The sequence below is a fragment of the Euprymna scolopes genome, chromosome 33 (assembly GCF_053919585.1).
Source record: "Euprymna scolopes isolate OS-2025 chromosome 33, ASM5391958v1, whole genome shotgun sequence".
Lineage (NCBI taxonomy): Eukaryota > Metazoa > Mollusca > Cephalopoda > Sepiida > Sepiolidae > Euprymna > Euprymna scolopes.
Window position 1 is genome coordinate 6,297,908 of NC_136514.1, and position 20,023 is coordinate 6,317,930.

General features: G+C 33.9%; 1 protein-coding gene across 1 annotated transcript in view; it reads left to right on the plus strand.

Annotated features, from left to right (window-relative positions):
• LOC145258130 (developmentally-regulated GTP-binding protein 2-like) overlaps nucleotides 1–18,450 on the plus strand; it is a 51,557-nt gene extending 33,107 nt beyond the window's left edge. The window contains exons 8-14 of the mRNA XM_080115872.1: nucleotides 1,932–2,022; nucleotides 5,793–5,890; nucleotides 9,364–9,440; nucleotides 11,582–11,670; nucleotides 12,328–12,386; nucleotides 14,555–14,608; nucleotides 18,006–18,450. Of these exons, the coding sequence (XP_079971998.1) occupies nucleotides 1,932–2,022; nucleotides 5,793–5,890; nucleotides 9,364–9,440; nucleotides 11,582–11,670; nucleotides 12,328–12,386; nucleotides 14,555–14,608; nucleotides 18,006–18,092 (555 nt within the window). The 3' untranslated portion in view covers nucleotides 18,093–18,450. The remainder of the gene's footprint in view (nucleotides 1–1,931; nucleotides 2,023–5,792; nucleotides 5,891–9,363; nucleotides 9,441–11,581; nucleotides 11,671–12,327; nucleotides 12,387–14,554; nucleotides 14,609–18,005) is intronic.
• Nucleotides 18,451–20,023: the final 1,573 nt, after the last annotated feature.

The following is a 20,023-nucleotide window of genomic DNA, read 5'->3' on the forward strand; positions in this document are numbered from 1 at the left end:
AGCGGTCTTGGCAACTGATTTGATGTATATGTTCCATTTCAGACCAGGAGTAAAGGTCAAGCTCAGAAGCTTGTCAAAACATGGGGCCTCCCCAAGACGAGAGCCATTCATTTCAATTGATGCCAGATGGGCATCAGAGCGTTGATGATGTAAAGATAGAAGCTTGGTTTTAGATGCATTAAAAGTAACCAGTCACTGCTTTCTCCATTGTACCATGTGCTCAAGATCAAAGGAGAGAGAATCAGAGAACTTGGACGTTTACAGCTTTTGATGTGTTGCCATAAATGTTAGTGTCATCAGCATAAATGTCAACAAATGATCTTAGGATGTTATTTGGAAGATCATTGATGTAGATCAGGAAGAGAGTTAGGCCCAGGATGGACCCCTGAGGGACTCCAGCATTAATACTGTGAGCTCCTGATTTCTGCTTATCAACCACTACTCTTATGAACCTGTCAGAGAGAAATGATTTAATAATTGAGAAAATATTTCCAGCTATACTGTAGCTAGATATCTTATGAAGTAGATGTTTATGTCATACCCTATCAAAGGCCTTTGATATGTCAAGAGCAATTGCTCTAGAAAGGAAGCCTCTATCAAGAGATTCACTAATTCTATGAGACATCTGCTGTAGGTCTAGCTGAACGGAAACTATGTTGCATGTCACTAAGAAGGTTATTTTTGCTGAGGTGGTTGACTACTTCTCTATTTGACAGATTCCAGCAACTTACTAATGGCGCACAGGAGACTAATTGGTCTGTACTGAGAGGGAGATGACCGACCACCAGAATTCTTAAATACAGCGGATACTGATGAGGTTTTCCGAGGTGTTGGGAATCAATTCTCCTTAAGACAACGCTTAAACAGCTTTGTTAGTATGGGAGCTAGTTCTGGTTGAAGCTTTTTCAGCACTATAATTGAAATGCTGTCAGGGTCAGTTGCTTTACTAGAATCAAGGTTTTTGATTAACTTGGCGACCTCACGCACAGATATTTGTATGTTGCATAGCATGTTTTCTGATACAGGCGGAAATAAGAGGGGTTGATGGCCTTGGTCGCATAAGGTAGAATTAGCTGCAAAGAGTCTGGCTTTGTCTGACAAGATTGCCTCAGTTGGGATAGAGTACACACTTCTGTTCAGGACCCTTATTCATGCATTACTGTACCATAAAGTAATTTTCTATGCATACAATTGAGAGGAAAAATCACTAAATTAGCAACACTGTTAACCAAGCATTCCTTTTTATGGCATGACGCTAGCCCGGTATAACGGCATACAATGTTATATGGTTAAGAGCCTAACCTGTGAATATGCTGGGCAGTAAATGGGGAACCACAAACAAGTGTGGGTATATTATATAATAACTGCTGTTGTATACAAAATCTTTTTAGAGTATTCTTTATGAATATGTACTGTTTATAGTTGTCATCTGAATGGAAAAGTTTAGGTGACACCTAGGGATTAGAGGTGACTCCAGAATGGAAGTTAACAAAATCCCTTGACTGCTGAACAGAGATAATTCTATCTTTTCTTAGTAACAGTTCAAGCAGGCAAGATGTGTAGAAGGTGCTGTTTCCAGGGTAGGTGGGTGGGTGGTGGACACAATATAGCTAGATGGAAATAAGATAGAAGATGGCTAATTTTCTGCCTGTCTGCCTCTTGCTTGTGCATGCAAGTAACCCATCTTTGTTTTATTTTTTTTGTTAATTAATAAAGATCAGCAACTGAATAATTGTGGTTCACAGAGAATCAAAAACCTGGTTTCTCGATGACAACACATATGTAGACATGCCACAAGCAACCGAAACACAAACTGTTATCTATCATGTAGGAAGCCATGTATAATACTAATAGAAACTTGAATGTTGATAAATGCTTTCATTTTATACCATTTTAAATGTTTATAATAAGTCTTTCTTTCTTGTTTTCAGCAAAAGAAAGGTGGAGGTATATCTTTTAACTCGACGGTGCCTTTAACAAAAACGAATGAGAAAATGGTTCAATTAATCCTCCATGAATACAGTATCCTTTGAAATGCCAACATTGCTGAATTTGTAGTCTTTGGATTTGCAGTGTTGCATGTGAGCAAATTCTCAGCTTCCACTAATCCCATCTTCATTTTGAAGATGCAGAGATGTGACAGGACTATACGTCGACAAATTTGTGGTGTGCGTCTTGATGACAGTTCTTACTTGCTGCTATTGAGGCTGAAGTTGCCCAGACTCTGCATTGCAACCACTTGTGGTGGGAATGGGCCATGTTAAATGCAGCTCTAGTTAGATAAACAAATGTATACACATCACAATTGAAAGTTACTGAAGAAGAGGCAGAGCGATGGAGACTTTGAATGACACAATCAAAGATGACCTGAAGCGATGGTTTGTGAAAGCCAAAAGTAAACGATAGGGTCTTATGAAGAAAATCATTTTGTACCGCCATAGCAAATGTGCAACCAGCATCCGATGTGAAAAACACAAATTAAGAAAAAGTATGGTAGCCTTGCAGTATAGTTAACAGCAAAGAAAATATATAACAAATAACCCTTGTCAGACACATAAAAATTTAATTTTCTACTGGCCTGTATACTTTTAATGTTCTGAAACTTTAAAAGTTTGTTTTTTCTAAAAAGTTGCATTATCTCAAAGCTTGATGAAAAATGTAAAGCCACCATATTTACTTTTATAAGCTTTGAACAAACTAATGGCCTATGTTTTCAATAAGCTTCAAGACACTGCAGGTTTTTTTTTTTTTAAACAACTCTGAAACAGTTTCAAAATCTTAAACGAATACAGGTCAGTAGAAAATTAAATTTTAATGATTTTGATAAGATTTTCTTTGTACATTTTGTTTATCCTCGATTTCATGGTTGTTAACTATATTGTAAGATTACCGGAAGTATTCATATTTGACCATTTTCAGTGGCAGATTGAATTTCTTAGATTCTTTTTTTTTCGCCATAAAACTTTTTCTAGAAGTAAAAAAAAAAAAAAGACAAATGTGCAAGTATATTTAAATGTCATAACAGTGTTTTTCATTGTCTTCAAATCCAAATAAAGCAAATTACATTGGCCAACAAAAAAAAAATTTTCATGGTTGCCTAAGATGTTTCAACTGTTTTTACCTAATTTGAGGGTGTTGATTCCAGAAATGCTGTCATTTTTTTCTGTCAGGTCTAGTTTTTCTACTATCTCATATCTCTCTCTCTGTAGGAAGCTGATAACAACAATAAAAACTGGCAAATCGAAGAAACAATATTTTTATGTAACTTTAAGACACATATTCATGAAATCACACCAAAATATTCACAATTAAAATTTGAAATTGTAAAATATGCTAAGCATAAACATCATCCATAAATTGACGTTTTACTGATTTTCTAGAATGGAGGGGCTCCAGCATCATCGAGCTTGATAGACCAACAGCAGTCTGCAAGTATGGTGTCATCCCAACAACCTTGATAGTGAACTTCCATGTCGCTGATGTCTTGATGGAAACGCTCTCCTTGCTTGTCGTTCACATCACCTAGATTTTCTGGAAAACGGGCAAGATGGCTGTGCAAAAGACATAACTTGATGCTCATATTTGCACTCAGTTGATGGAGACTTATGATTAATGTTTCAAAAAGCTCTTTGTAGTTGGGCGCCTTTATTTTCCCCAAGAAGAATTTTACTACATTTGTAAACGCCGTCCAGGCACTCAATTCTGTAGGATTCATAAAATTACAGAAATTTGCGTCATTCATTAAATTTCAGATCAGAGGTCCATAAAAAATTCCAGCTTTCAATTTCTTTAAGGTTACACATGGAAATTTCATGCAAATATATTTGAAACAGACGCCATCTTTTTAAGAGCCTTCATAAACTGCTTCGTGATGCCAAGGTTTATGTGAAGAGGAGGAAACACAATTTTGGAACGATCCACCAAAGGAGAAACCAGAACATTGAGAGAACCAGGAATCTTTTTTCCAGAAATGAGGATTGATAATTATCAATCCTCATCTCAAAAACAAATATTTCAAAACATTTAAAAACGATAAACTCGGTATATGGCTTAATGAAGTGTCCATCTTGCTTTCTAGACCAACAATGTTCGCCACAATTTCATTCAACACTGAGACTTGTAACGTCCAAATCACATCATAATCATTGAGGAAGGTTTAAAAAGAAAACAACTTTAAACAAAGTGAAACTATGACTTCAATCACTGTGTCATCATCATATTCAGTTTAACGTCTCTTTTACATGCTGTCATATGTCGGACGACTTTTAGAAATTGACTTTCAAACTAATTTATCTCTGGCCAGGTTATTATCTCTATTCTCTCTCAAAGTCATTCTTAACAATTTCTCACATTTTTTTTTCCTGTCAACTGATCCTGCTACCTTAACTGTTCTACGTCTACTAACCCAGAAACTCTCATCCATTATTTTAACGTAATCATGCTTACCTGGCACAACTTAACTAGATGTATTTTTGCCGGTCAGGATACGTCTTCGACAATCAGTCTAACATTTCGTTGCTGGTGGACTCAAGTATGATTCTGTTCAGCCTCAGGGGATCCACGCTCCAAGGCTTTACCTTCTCTTTCAGAAGGTGTTAGTTTATTGCTAATTGCCTGGGATGCCCCTACCAGGGAATGCTGACCTGTTTGCTCACACATTTTTTTTTTTTTTTTCGTTCAGAGAGCGTTAATCCTAGTGCACTGACTTTTCAAATCACGCTTTACCTTGTATCTAACCTCTTGGAGATGAGGTAAATAAAATAACCTCTTGGAGATGAGGTAAATAAAATAACCTCTTGGAGATGAGGTAAATAAAATAAGTTTCTTTTTTTGCACATTTCTTATATTATCCAGATTTAGTCTTCCTCTGAGGTCATCGGTTCTGGATATGACCTTAAAATATATCCGATGATGAGGCCCCAGCTTGCGGGCTTTGGGGAATGTGGAGTCACCCCTTAATTGCAATTGCTCCCAGGTCCACTCTGATCTGGAGTGGTAGTACCTGTTAGGGTCCAAACTAGGGTTAAATAAAAACTGACTTGGAAAAAAAACCAAAATAAATATATCCTAATTAAAATATTTTTCTTTAAAATCACTGGATTTTGCATTAAATAACCTAAAAAGGGTTGATATGCCGTAAAACAACCAACCAATCCTCTGAAGTCATCAGATTTAAGCTTCTCTTTAACATTTGCATTACATCGTATCATTCTCAAATTATTTCTCTCCATACAACACATGTTTTCAACTCATTCACTATATCTCATCACACTGTGTAATTGGTTGGTAATGACAAACGTTCCCTAAACTTAATCCATTCACTCTTAATTCTTGCAATCATATTAGCTCCTCCCTGGGTTCAATGATTCATTTAATAAAATTGATCCAATTTTTTTTTAGCTCCCTCCCCTCGACAAAGGGATTGAACCTAGTAATTCACTCCCGTTCGTTTGTTCATATTTTTCTTAATAACTGCTTCTTGAATGTTTTTTGAAATTTTGCACAAACATTAGTCATGGTGAAAGTAAGTTTTTTGCCAGAACGGATTTTCCGGTTGACCCTCTGGGGGGCATTATAAGGGTAAAATTGTCCCCAAATTGTTCATTGTGTTACCACACTTATGCCTTGGATTTTTTTTTTAATTTTGCAGAAACATTAGTCATGGTGAAAACAAATTTTAACTTGTGGAGGGGGAACTACGCATGCTTGGCTTGTTTTGTTTTTTTTTTTCTTTTTCTTTTTTGTAATTGCATTTCTATGTCATTTTTCTATTTTCTTTAACCAAATTTCAGAAATATTTAATTGTGAAGTTCTATTTAGGGATGATTGTACTGCTGATGAATTAATAGATGTAATCTTAGGAAATCGAATATATATGCCGTGTGTCTATGTAAGTATATGAAGTTTATATTTTATTATTGATTTTTTTTTTTTTAAATATTTTTTGTCATTTTTAGAAAATTATTGGATAACGAAAATTTATTTAATTCATCTCCATATCCTCTCCAACAGCTTTAAGAAATGTTTGTTTTTTGCAAGCCCAAATTTAAATTGCTGTACAAATGTGTAATCTTGTTTCAGATTAGCTGCCCTAACTCTACGTTTCTTAGACATAGTGCTGTATGAAGGGCCTAGAGAAAAATAATTGGTGCTTATACAGCACATGAAAATTCGCTGTGGATAAAAGTGAAAATACTTATAAAGCAGAGGAAGATAAGTCAGTCTGTCATTTAAATAAGTAATAAAAAATGGCAAATCGGTAAAATATAGAAACTGATTTTTATTTTTAATTACAAAAAATAAAAACTTTACTCAATAATTTTATATAATTTTTGATAGTGATATTTATTTTTGCCCGACGTGTAAGTATATTGAAACTTTTTTACTTTTTCAGACGTGCTCCATACTGTATATGCATCAAATAATTCAAAATACATGAAAAGTCTTGTTATCTTACCGTGTTTTTTTTTTATCTTCATAGTTAGATAGCTGTAGAATTTTCTATGGTAGAACTGAAGGAAGATTGATAAATAAAAATCAATTTCTGGTGATAAAAATCAAGAGAAAGAATTGTAAATTAAATCAGTAAAACCCCCCTCTCTTTTTGGTTCCTCGACAAAGGAGGGATTGGACCTAGAAATTCACTCCAGACTTGGCCTTCTGGACAAGATCAAAGTGTAGTATCTGTTCTTCAGATGCTTCACTTCAATTTCTTGTTCTGTCAGTGGAGGAGAAATCCTTCACGACTGAGACAATTTTTATTTTTGTTCCTTTTCTCCACGTTAAAAAACGACCCTGGTGTCTAACTCTGTCCTGTGGGGAGGCATTGTAAATAGGAATCACACCTTGGATTTTTTTTTTTTTAAATTTTGCACAAACATTAGTCATGGTGAAAGTAAATTTTTCACTTGTGGAGGGGGACCACGCATGCTCGGCTTGGTTCTTTCAAGATAATGACTGCTAGAAGATAAACTTACTGTCAGATAAATTTATTATTAATACTATATGATTAGTACTGATGTGTCTTCCGAGTTGGTTCCAAAGGTTATCTGTAGGATGCAACATGACAAGGCAACTGCTCCATCTGGCATCATCATGATCGAGACACTCAAAGCTGATGGCAGACAGGGAACTAAGTTAAGGAGGCAGTTGAAACTGTTTTTTATGATGATCCCAAAAGTATTTAGGGCTGAATTATATCTTAAACCTCTCCCAAAAGCAAGAGTGATGTCCTTAACTCCAACAATAATTATAATCTTTAGCTTACTGACCCAGTAATGAAATTGCTTGAAAGTACCTTGGAGGCTCATGTCCATGGGATAGTGAATATCTGCGCAATGCAATTTGGTTTTATGCTATACAGAAGCATCTCAGATGCCGTTTTCATTGGACGTCAGTCGCAGGAAAAGTACATCGTATTCAGAAAACTTTGCATCCGTTTATCTCAAAAAGACATTTAACTGTATGACGAAGAAAGTGTTTTGATGGTGTGACGGAATGGCCTGCATTGTCGAGGGCATGTACGCAAATGTTTGTTTTCGTGTTCATATCAGCGGTTACTACAATAAGGAGTTTAGAGTGGACATTGGGATCTATCAGAATCCTGTACTTAGCTCATTTCTCTTCATCCTCATTCTAGAGGCATTGTCATGTGACTTCTTAGTGGGTGTACCATGAGAATTTCTGTATGCAGACGATCTGGTTATTGCAGATTCTCTGGAGGAGTGCAACTCCAGATTGCTGACATGCAAGATGGGCATGGAAAACAAAAGACTGAAAGCCAACATGAATGTAAAATATATCGTCTTCATCGTTAGTCTCAACCTCCTGCAAGATGCTGGAATATTTCCCTGTGCTGTCTCAAGTGTAGGTGTAAACTCCATTGAATGATCCATTGAAGCATAAATGTAAACTCCATTGGATACAATGTGTCCACAGGAAGTTGTCTTGCTGAGAGGTTTGTAGTTGACTGGAATTATGTTTGTCACAACTGTTCAAGTTTAAATGTTTGCATGCATGTAGATAGCACCCCACTTGATGTTGAAACTATCTTCTGCTATCTGGTGACATGTTGAATATTGGTCGTTGCAAATGTGTTATCACTACTTGATGTTGGTTCAGGAAGCTGCTGCCAATTCTTACATCTAGGCACATTTTCTTCAAGGCTTGTACTCTCTCTGCCATCTTGTGAGGCAGTGAGACATGGTTTTGAATTCTTCTGATCTACAATGACTTTAACGTAATGACCATGACATGATCAGATGCATGTGTGATAGCAAATTAGAAAAAACATCTCTTCAACCTTGGTTCATCAGAAATTTAATATTAGTGGAATTTTTGATGCCTGATGCATCTCGTGTGGTTTGACCATGTAAAGTGTGCCATCTCTTGTATTAACATACTTTGATAAAAGAATTTTTACAGAGGAAATATTTTACGTGACACCAGTGTAACATAAAATATTTCTCCTGTAAAAATTCTTTTATATCTGTAAGAGAAGAAAGACATTTTTAAGATCGTCAAGCCCAGATATCAGCTGACGTGATATTGTGTTCAAACACAGACGGAATTTGATGAACAAGATTATTTAAAAAAAATTTTTTTTGCAAATTAGTCCGCCGGGCAAATTATGACTTTTTTTTTTTTAATTTTCTTCCTTTAAAGATTGTAATGCTGGGTATGGGGCAGCCAAACCAGCTGCCAACATTGCCCTGCTTTTTATTGAAACCAGCCGAGAGCTCTTTTTAGTATCCTTGCTGTTCCCTTAAGTGCAATTGTCTGGATCTCTTTTGCACTTGGTTCACCAGGAATATTAGTTAGGTAGGACTTCAGGTTTTTCTGCATAAGTCCTGTGGCACCTATAATAACTAGTATGATTGATATCTCCCTAAGATTCCAGTTTCTTTTCATATCATACATGAGACCTTGGTATTTCCTCATATTATATATTATGAGTCATAATATATAATAATCAATATAGTATTGATTAATAATCAATATAGTATTGATCAAAATCATAATAAATGCATAAATCAAAATATCATGTTTAAGCATATTGTACAACCAGGCAATGCCGGGCGTCCAGCTAGTATATTTATAAAACTCTGTAGATCTTGCTTGTCTCCATGCATGCTCTATGACATCATCCTTTAAAACAGAGTAAAAAGTGATTTTCTTTTGGGAAAGACACACAAACCTTTCTGTGCAGCTCACTTGCTATAAGTATACTTTTATACTATTGTATATAATGTATACATAGTTTTTTGATTTTGCTTTCATTGAAAGTTCAAATGGTGTTATAGACTAAATTGAGGGTTAGAAATTTATTAAACTTATTTATTTTAATAATCTTTTGTTTTCCAGGTCTATAACAAAATTGATCAAGTTTCTATTGAAGAAGTAGATCGGCTTGCTCGAAAACCGTACACTGTTGTTGTCAGGTAAAAAACACTATTTTTTTTTTTATTAAATTTTTAATTTTTTAATCTCTGAGCTAAAGTAATTCATACACATCTTATTTCCTTGTATTTAATATGAATTAAGTCTAATATGTCCTTTTTATTTTTTTAAGAATCTATTCAGTGGAATTTTGACATGTGAAGAAGACAGATTTATTTGCAATAAAAAAAAAACAGTATATGTTCTATTATACTTTTTATTGTTTAAATAATTTGACTTTGCTCATTTTATTGAAAAAGTAAAACATTTTTCAGTCTATTATAATAAGCTTTGGAAGATTGTCAGGGGTCTATCCTTGGACCTCTACTGTTCCTGATATTCATAAATGACCTCCCCGACAAAATTTCCTCTGAGATGGGTATATATGCTGATGACACCACACTCTATAACAGACACAACAGGAAAACAAATGAACACATATCTAAAGAAATGGCAGAAACACTAGAAGATTACCTCCAATCAGTAGTGGAATGGGGACAAAAATGAATGGTCACGTTCAATGCCGCCAAGACTAAACTAGTTTCATTCAATAATTACAAGAAACCTTCTCTACCACCTATAGCAATGGGCAACGACTCTTTATCTGAGAGTACGCCTTTCAAGCTCCTAGGCCTAACGTTCACAGGAAACATGAATTGGAACAATTACATCGAGGGCATTGCCAGGACCGCTGCAAGGAAGGTAGGCTCTCTCTACCATGCTAGAAAACTACTAACACCCGAAAGTATCCTGTACCTCTATAAGGCAACCATTCGCCCATGTATGGAGTATTGCTGTCATATTTGGGCTGGTGCATCGGCTACTAGTCTCTTGCTCCTTGACAAGGTTCAAAAGAGAGTCGCAAATCTGATAGGCCCTGAACTGGCATCTAAGCTTCAGCCTCTGTCCCATCGACGAAATGTTGCATCCCTCTGCCTGTTCTACAAGTATTATAATGGTGAATGCTCTGACGAACTGCAAGCACTTGTGCCCCCACGACGTGAACACCCTCGACAGACCCGACAGGCTTCAAAATCCCACCCCCACACTGTAGAGATCCCTAGATGTAAAAGATCTTTCTACTCCAGTAGTTTCTTCCCCAGAACCGTTAGACTTTGGAATTCCATTCCAGGTCCCTACTTCCCTAACTCTACTGACGTGCAGAAGTTCAAGTGCAACGTGAACCAACATCTTGCTGCCCAAATCCCTACATAGTACCCCAGTAATTGCTGCCCCTGTTAGTAGCCCCCTACACCAAAGTAGCAATGTGCCTTGTATGGGGTGAAAATGTAATTAAAAAAAAAAAAAAAACTATCGCCAAAAGATAGGTGTTTTATTATTTCTAGTTGCTACTTGGAAAAATCATTCGCAAATGCGACTATCACTTGTAATGTAAAGCCTTGTCTCTATGTGAATTAGACGTTTTTTGTTTTGTTTTTGCTATTATTTATTAAAATCAAAAATACAATAGCATAAAATGCTAAAACAGTCTTTTTAAAAATGTGATTCAAAACAATTTAATTACAAGATTAAATCCACCACATTGCATTTCAATTTCTACTTACACAAGTCACTATGAATCGTTTTAATAATTGAAAAAAAAAAAATTGAAAAGAATTTATAAACATTTAAACTGTTGATTACAAAGTTATTTCTGGTTTAAAATTCTTAGTAAACCCTTATGTATTGAAAGCGTAAAAAGTTGGGGGCTATTTATATCAGATAATTTTATAAAGATTAAAATAATTTCACTTGAAGAAAATTAGTTATGGTTTTATTATAGTTTTGTTCGGTTAATGATGGTCAAATGTAATAATCTAAAATCTTATTGAGAAAAAATTACTTGGTTTAAAAAAAAAAAAGGAAAAAATGGTAGTTAGCAAAACTGAAATTACGCTAACCTTAAAATAAAAATAAATTTAATGTTAATTTTTAGCAAACCTTGAAATATTACTTTTGTACAGTCTGCATAACAAAATTTGAATCGTATATATTTATATTCTGTATCTTTTTATTGTGGCAGTTAATTTTGTGTTTTGGGTTTGTTTTTTCTTTGTTTTGTTTGTTTTTTTTGCTTTGTTTGTTTTTTCTAAGTCTTTGTACTCTGGTAGTAAAATTAATTTTGGTTTTTCTATTCTTTCAGCTGTAACATGAAATTGAACCTTGATTATTTGCTGGAATCCGTCTGGGAGTATTTGGCTTTGGTTCGTGTTTATACAAAGAAAAGGGGAGGTAAGCCATTTTCAATTTTTTCATTTTACAAATTTTTGTGTAAAATAACAAAATTCAAATTTCTATACTAATAAAACTATCAGACCAGATTGCATGTTTGTGTTTTTCGTTTATTTGTAACTTTGATAAATACAGAGTGAATTTTTTTTTTATTTTACTATTAATCGAATATTTATTGAAATGAAAATAAACATAAGAGTAAAACAAATTTTAAAAAGTAAATTATAAGCACGACTATATTTTGAATTATTTTTGTTTGTTCTTAGAACACACATAATGTTCTCACCACAAAAGCTCTATGCAATACTGGTAATATTAATACTTTTTGTAAACAAGAAGCAGGCGATAACTGATTTTTTTTTTTTTTTTTTTTTTTTTTTTTACAGCTTGGTTCATCTCCCCTTTGGCCATGTTAAAGTTTAAAATAGCTAAGCATGCAAATCAAATAGATGAATTCTAAGAATATTCCTTTTTTTTTTTTTTTTAAATTGTGTAGCATTTAAATCTTTTCTAGCTCATCTCTGCATCTTTTATGTGTTGACTCCACAGCTTGGGTTTAACAATGAAAAATAATTTTATTTCACCTTGCATGATTCTTATTTTCAAAAAATAGAATTAAGTTTTCCTTTTTGTATTTGTTTTGTTTTTGTTTATCAGAGAGTCCTGACTTTGATGGCGGCTTGATATTAAGAAAAGGATGTACTGTCGAGCATGTGGTAGGTTATATTTTTGTTATTCATAGGAGATGTTTAATCTAACCGAGTCATGATTAAACTGCAAGTCACATGTTGTTTGCAGGAGTTTCTGAATGGTCCACTTTTTTATGTGATGAAATATTTTTATGAAATGAATTATTCTATAGAATTTCAAATCTTGACAAATTTGAAAAATAAGATTATTCAGCTTGTAATGGTTATTAATAAATTTCCTATTTTGAGAAAAATCTCTTCAAAAGAAAAATTCATTGAATTATTTTTTTTTTCCTTTGCTTTTTGTTACTTTTATTTTTTTCTTTCCATTTTTATTTTATTTAATGTTTACATTTTCTCCTTTTCTTCCTCATCCCGTTTTTTCTCTTCCTTCCCTTTCTCTCTCTCTCTCTCTCCCCTCCTATCTCCTATCTTCCCACTCCTCTTTTCTCCCCCTCTGTTTTCTCTTTTTACCTTGTTTTCTCTTTACTCCCTCTCTATTCCCCCTTTTTCTTCATCCTCTTTTTTTCTCCTTTTTTCTCCCTTTTTTCCTTTTCTCCCTTTTTTTCCTTTTCTCCCTTTTTTTCCTTTTCTCCCTTTTTTTCTTTTCTCCCTTTTTTTTCTTTTCTCCCTTTTTTTTTTTCTTTTCTCCGTTTTTTTTCTTTTCTCCGTTTTTTTTCTTTTCTCCGTTTTTTTTCTTTTCTCCTTTTTTTTTCTTTTCTCCCTTTTTTTCTTTTCTCCCTTTTTTTTCTTTTCTCCCTTTTTTTTTCTTTTCTCCCCCCCCCTTTTTTTTCTTTTCTCCCCCCCCCCTTTTTTTTTAAACGTCTGCAAGAAAACTTTTTCTCCAACTGTGAAGCGTCATTTTGACATTTTTTTTTTTTCATGTCTTGGTTTCGTATGGGTTACCAATAATGTCAAACTATTTTGATCTTCTTACCAAACATTGTATCAGCTAGCACAGGACTCTACATTGCGAGTGAAACAGTTGCATTTGCGAGTTATTTTTCAAAGTGGTGACTAGAAATAATGAAATGCTTATCTTTTTGGCGATTGTATTTCATTCACCGGCAATCTTGCAAAGCTCTCTACTGAAGGAAAAATATCTTTTCAACATTTTTTTTTTTCAATGAAATGAGCAAAGTCAAATTATTTAAACAATAAAAGGTTTAACAAAACAATATACTTTTTATTAACAAAGGCTGTTTAAAAAACATCTGAGGAATTCAAATGTTTATCAAGTATCAACATAAAATTCGGTGTATATTTAGAATTACACTTATTTAAAAAAAAAATACAAAACAATCTTTATGATGTACGTACTTGTCATAGAACGAAGATGTCATATTCTAAAAATCATGCCGGTTTGGTTAGTAACTTTTCTATTTGGCTAGTAAACAAAAATATTTAGTTGTCAAAGGTCAGCTAAAGATAAATTTTTTCGTAGAGCCCAGTAGCATCATGGAACATTATTATTTGGGGTAATCTTATATGCTTGCAAAAATTTCTTGAATGACCTTTTCTATAGATGTACCCCCTCGATTTCTTAAGTGCTCTTTTGAGCGTATCGACAAACTATTATGGTACAATGCAATCATGATAAGCTCCACTACATGTTTCACATGAATTGTGGTCCATTGTCTAATACAATACAATCAACGACCCCTGGGTAATTCCGTAGTTTTTTTGTTTTGTTTTTTTTATCTCCAGTTATTTCAGGTCCTGGATATGACCTTAAACTATATTCAGTGGTGAGGCCCCAGCATGCAGGCTTTGGGGAGTGTGGAGCCACCCTTTAATTACCATTGCTCCCAGGTCCACCCTGACCCCGTGTGGTAGTACCTGTTAGGGTCCCAACTATGGGTTAAATAGAAACCAACTTGAAAAAAACAAATATATTCTATTAAAAAAATTTTTCTTCAAAATCTTTGGATTCGGCATTAAATAACCCGAAATGGGTTGATATTGGCGTAAAACAACCAAGCAACCAGTTATTTCAAGAAACTGTCCACCACTATTAGATAATATAAACCATCCAATGGACAAGTAAAATCGATGTTCAACTGTACCTAACTTTCTTAATAGCAAATGAACCCTTTTTAAAATTTATTTGCCAGATGAGATCTGTTTTAGCTAACATTATCCATGGCACATGTGCGTTTTTGTTTTCTAAAATAAAAATACTTTTTTCTTTTTAGTGTCATACGATCCATCGTACTTTAGTGAGTGCTTTTAAATACGCCTTAGTGTGGGTGAGTATCTTTTTATTATTAAATCCTGAATAAAATTAACTTTCTTTTTGTTTTTAACTATAAGCAACCGTTAAATGCCCTTCAAAAAGTATAGAGCTATACTTGTAAGAAACAAATTCTTAAATCGTTTTCAAAATATATTTCTTGAAGCATCCTTTTATTATATCACAGGATGTTTTAACTACAATGACGAGAAAAGTATTCTTTTTGAAATGTTCAGATTTAAGGGAAAATTAACTTTTTGAAAATATTGAGAAAATATGTTTAGTTTTGAATAATATTTTTGTTTTGCTTTTTTTTTTTTTTATATATATATATATATATTTTGTTTTAACAAAGACATCAACGAATGGATTGATAGCAACAAATAGTGTATTTCATCGTTAGTTACAATTGTTTCAAGACTATTCGGACAAATTCAAACATTATGTTTGAAAATTTTCACAAAAACAGCCTTTTGTCAGACTTATTGAATAAAAAACACTTTTACAATGAAACATTATGGAAATCATTTCCCTTATAAGGAAAAGAAAACGAGCAAAAATATTTTACCAATATTTCATCCTTGCAAAGTTTTTTAAAGATTTTTATATTTACTTATTTTCGTGTCTCCATTTAAAAAAATTTCAAACAAATTATCATACAATGTTACCACTAATTACCTATGTCCGTTTAATATGGTTTATTAATACTATTCGTTGATTTCTTAAATTAGATTAGAAAAAAAATTTAAATTAGATAAATTTAATTTAAGAAATCAATGAATAGTATTAGTAAAACATTAAATAGACATACATAATATGCACACACACACATAAATTTCCTTTCATATAATAGTTGATATATCTACGTATATATAAAAGCGAAAATGTGTATGTATATATGTTCGCTTTTTGTGTATATCCGCAAAAGGATTTTTTCAGCGGCTTCTCGAGGCAGTCGCTGATTTTTAAAACTTTTTATATCACATCGAAATCATAATATCTACGAGTTACAAACGGGATCGCATGTGTATTTAATTTGCCCGACTTTGAAAAGCTAAATATTCAACATTTTTCAATTGGCGCGTGTAGATTCGCCTTTTTCGTATAATAAAAACTAATACGAAGGTTGTTGCATCGTTCCCAGCGCGTTCGCCGGGAACGTCCAAAAGCAATCAGCTTTGATCAATGCGGTCTTCTCAGTATATCAGAAAATTGCTATTCAATCTGGACAATCCTCTTCAATGGGGAGCTGGTCCCCCCCCCCCCTCCCATCATCCTGGGGAAGCCCAAACTGCCCCGCAGTAAATGAAAAAAACCATCCCGCAGTGAAACAAAGTAAACAAATGCCAAAAAACTGCCCTGTCATCGTAACGCTCCAACGATGACCTGATTAAGCGTCCACCTGTCAATCAAGCCTCCTTCACTTGACTTACTTTAATCGCTCTTACATTAACATTGTTGCTGTAGCGCAGGTGTTCAGGCTCAGTCAGTAGGCCTCAAGGCTCCGGGTTCGAGCCCACATGCCACCCCCCATCTTTTTTTTCTTTTTTTTTAATCACTCTCGTTAAATTCCTTTTTGTTCTGATTTACCCCCCTCCCCCCAAAAAAAAACACACACACACACCTCTACAAATACCCGGGCAACGCCGGGTAACCCCCCCCCCCTAGTCTATATATATATAAAAGCGAAAATGTGTGTGTGTATATCTACAAAAGGCTTCTTGCTCGGCTCGCTTTTTCTTAAAACTTTTTATATCACGTCTAAATGATAATATCTACGACTTAAGAACGGGAGTCGCGTGTGTATTTCATTTGCCCGACTTTCACGCTCTATTTTTTCCAGATATTTTGATCGCCGCGTGTTTCTTTTGCTTTTCAGTATAAAACAAGCGAAAACTGGCTTGCAGCTGCGTCATGTTTCAAAGTCAAACATCACGTGACTTAAGTTTCTCGCACCTGTCAATTTCATTTTATAAACGTTAAATTAAGATGCTTTTCATTCTTCTTCTCTTGTGACCGAAATGGTTAGGTCCCAGGGTTTTTTTCCATTTCGTTTCCACCTTCATGTCAAAGGTTCGAGTTTCAAGCCTACTTTCCTACTAAAACTTTTTTTTTTTTTTTACACCTCTAAACACCCGGCCAACATTTTTTTTTTAAAACAGGGTTGTTTAGATCCCCCCCCCCCCAACATACACATGCCTTCAAACACCCGGGCCATGCCGGGTATCCCCCCCCCCCCCCGCCGCTAGTATGTATATAAAAATGAAAAGATAGATATCTATATAATTGTTTCATGTCTCCACATATACGGGGATATATGTATCAATTTTTAATATTTACTTCAACAGGATTCAATACATGAGTAGAACTAGGTAGTAAGTTATGAAAATATATTTATAGCAATCATTGCAATAACATGAATTTCATGCACTTTAAACTGATGATTCCAAACTGGATGAAATACAGATGCCTCTATTTAGATGAAGTGTCATAAATACATTTTTATAACTTATACATGGTTAAATAGTACAGACAAAATTATTTTGTTTGATCTTTTCGAGTTTTTTTTTTTTTTTTTTTTTTTACAAAGGCATTACCACATTATCAAGGCCCAGAGGCCACTCAAGGATAAGGGTTAAAGAGTGTACAGTAGAAATTGTTCAATATAGTAATCATTAGTAATGAAAATTTGGTAAATTTAATAACTTATATGGAACGGCTCATCAAGAACTTATTTACTTTAGACTTGAACACAACCATATTGTAGTCAGCCGGAAAGCAGGAAAACGGAAGACAATTCCACAGGCGTGCAGTTCTAAGAAAGAAGCTTTGTTCATGGAATCTACGTTTAGGTTTAGGCACAGATAAAGAGTGGGGGAAATTATTGATAGTGTTTACAGCTAGACGAGTGTTTCTTGTGAAAGTTTGGCGAGGGGGGACCAAAGATTGAAGCTCAGTTGAACACTTTCCATGAAAATAACGATACATCAGAGACAAACTCGCAACATTGCTTGTAATAAACTAGCAATTCAGCCCAGCTTTGCTCGGGCCCTTCTACTGTTCATAACTTCATGTGGATATATATTTATATATATATATATATATATAAATTAAAAAGTTTGACTCCTGTCCAAGTAACCTACATCTAAAATTTCAAGTGTTTGGACCCAAAATTGGTGGAGGAGTTTGGTAGAGTCTGCAAAGGTCAACTCTTTCAACTCTGACCTCTTGACAGCCAAATTTCTGGCCGAAAACTGATTAAAAAGATTTTACCAAATCTTTATACCCCTTATGTCAAATCTATTTTTTTTTAATTATGGATCAAACTTTTGAATTTTTTTTTCTTCTGTTTGACATTTTTTTTTTTTTTTTGCTTATGAATTTAAAAAAAATCTTTGTTCCATCTTCTACAGGGAACCAGCGTCAAGTACAGTCCACAGAGAGTCGGCATCCAGCACCAAATGCACCATGATGACGTCATACAAATTGTGAAAAAATAAAAATAGAATCCGCCCTTCCAAAAAAAAAAAAAAAGCTGCATCAGAAAAAATGCAATAAAATCATCCAAATTTCAAAGCAGTTAACTTGTCAATTGAACCATCCACGCATTTTACTATTTTATAAAAGTTATGCCATAAACAAGTTTTTTTTTTTTGTTTTTTTTAAACAAAAACAAAACAAAAGCAGAAACAAACAAAACATTGATTCTTCCAGACATGGTTGTTGATCATGTGAGACAATTTTGCAAGTTAGACCTTTTAAATGTGGTTGAGAATAGCACAAAAGAAAAGAAACTTTGGACTTTCTGCATTTTTATTTTGTGTTGGGAATTAAATAAATTGGCTGCATTACTGGCAATTTTTTTTTCTGTTTATTTCTCTCCTCCTTTCCAACAACGAAAAAAAAAACCTGGCGACTGAATTTTAAGCAAACGGTTAACTGCATTGATTAGACTATTATTTTCATCTTGAGTGTTATTTGTGCAAGTTTTTGGTCGGATTTTCCTTCAACCGTCTTCAGGCATGTTAGGTTTTGTTTGGAAGAGAAAAGTTATTGATTTCGTAGAGATTTTCATATTCTTTGAGTTAGAGTTTATGGTTATTGTTTCGTATTTGTGAAAAATTAGTTAGCAAAAGGGAGGCAATTCTAATAAAGATCGACGGGATTATCTCCCTTCCATCGCCAAAATTTTTAAGGTGTACGACAAGTCGGGACTAGCTGATCACATATGGAAAGAAATAGGAACACATTTCCTTTTGTGGAACGAGGTCAAAATAATTGACAGGGATGCAAGGTGAAGGGTCAGGCGACATGAAATTTTCACATGAAAACAATGGTATCTGCGTATTCCTCGTATTTTTAATGATTTTATCTAAAAATTATGAAAATCGATAAGGTAGAAAATTATTTATTAAAGAAAATAAAAAAAATAGAATTTGATGAAAACGATCGTAAGACACAGGAGAGTTCAAGAGGGAGGTAATTTTCATTTCGATTTAAACAAGATGGTAGCAAATTTTCACCTGCTACAACGATTAAAGTTGTTTTTCAATAATTCAGGTAATTTCGACTGCATAATTTGGAAGCTACCATTGTAGCATATTAGAATTGACAAAAAAAATCAGTTGAAACCATTGTTTTTTGTCTGAAAACGCCATTTATCGACAACAAAATCTCGTCCCAATAGTGTAGAAGTGCAAAAAAATTACCAAGCAGACCAAACTTGGAGATTAGTAATATTTGGGAGCTTCTAATTGTAGAAAAAACACATCGTACACCCTTAAAACGTAGAGATTTTAATGGTAAGGCTATGTTGAAAGAATATAAAAAGTTCCGGAGTTATTAGATGTAGAACAGTTGAGGTAGAAGGGTCAGTTCAGAGGAGGAAGACCAAGGAAAATTTGAGAGAAATGGAGATCATGCATAAGTCTGTTTGGAAATCAATTTCTAAAAGTCATCCAACACATGCCAGCATGTAAAATGGACGTGAAACTAAATATGATAGTTTTCAACTTCAAAATATAATCAATTTATGATAAATTTTACAAAATAGTAAATCATATAAATGGCATATCTAATAAGGTCCCATGATTTTTATCTCCAGACTGGCTTCTATAATTAGCACGACATTTCTATTCAACCATACAAAGACTGAGATTTTAAAATATCAACTTTTAACTCCAAATCTACTGAATTGTGCCAGGTGAAAGGTTAAACTTTTTTTTTTTATTATTACTATTTAATGCAATATATATATATATAGCCGTCTAAAATATGCTTATGGCAAGTCAGCTGTATAGGAATGTTAACTCAAATGGAGCTTAATTGTGCTTGGTTAAACCTATATTTTTTAAAACTGTCATTAGCTTCTACATCTGCTGTAGCTTTTTATGACTATTTTATATATATATATTAGTGCAAAATTTTGTTG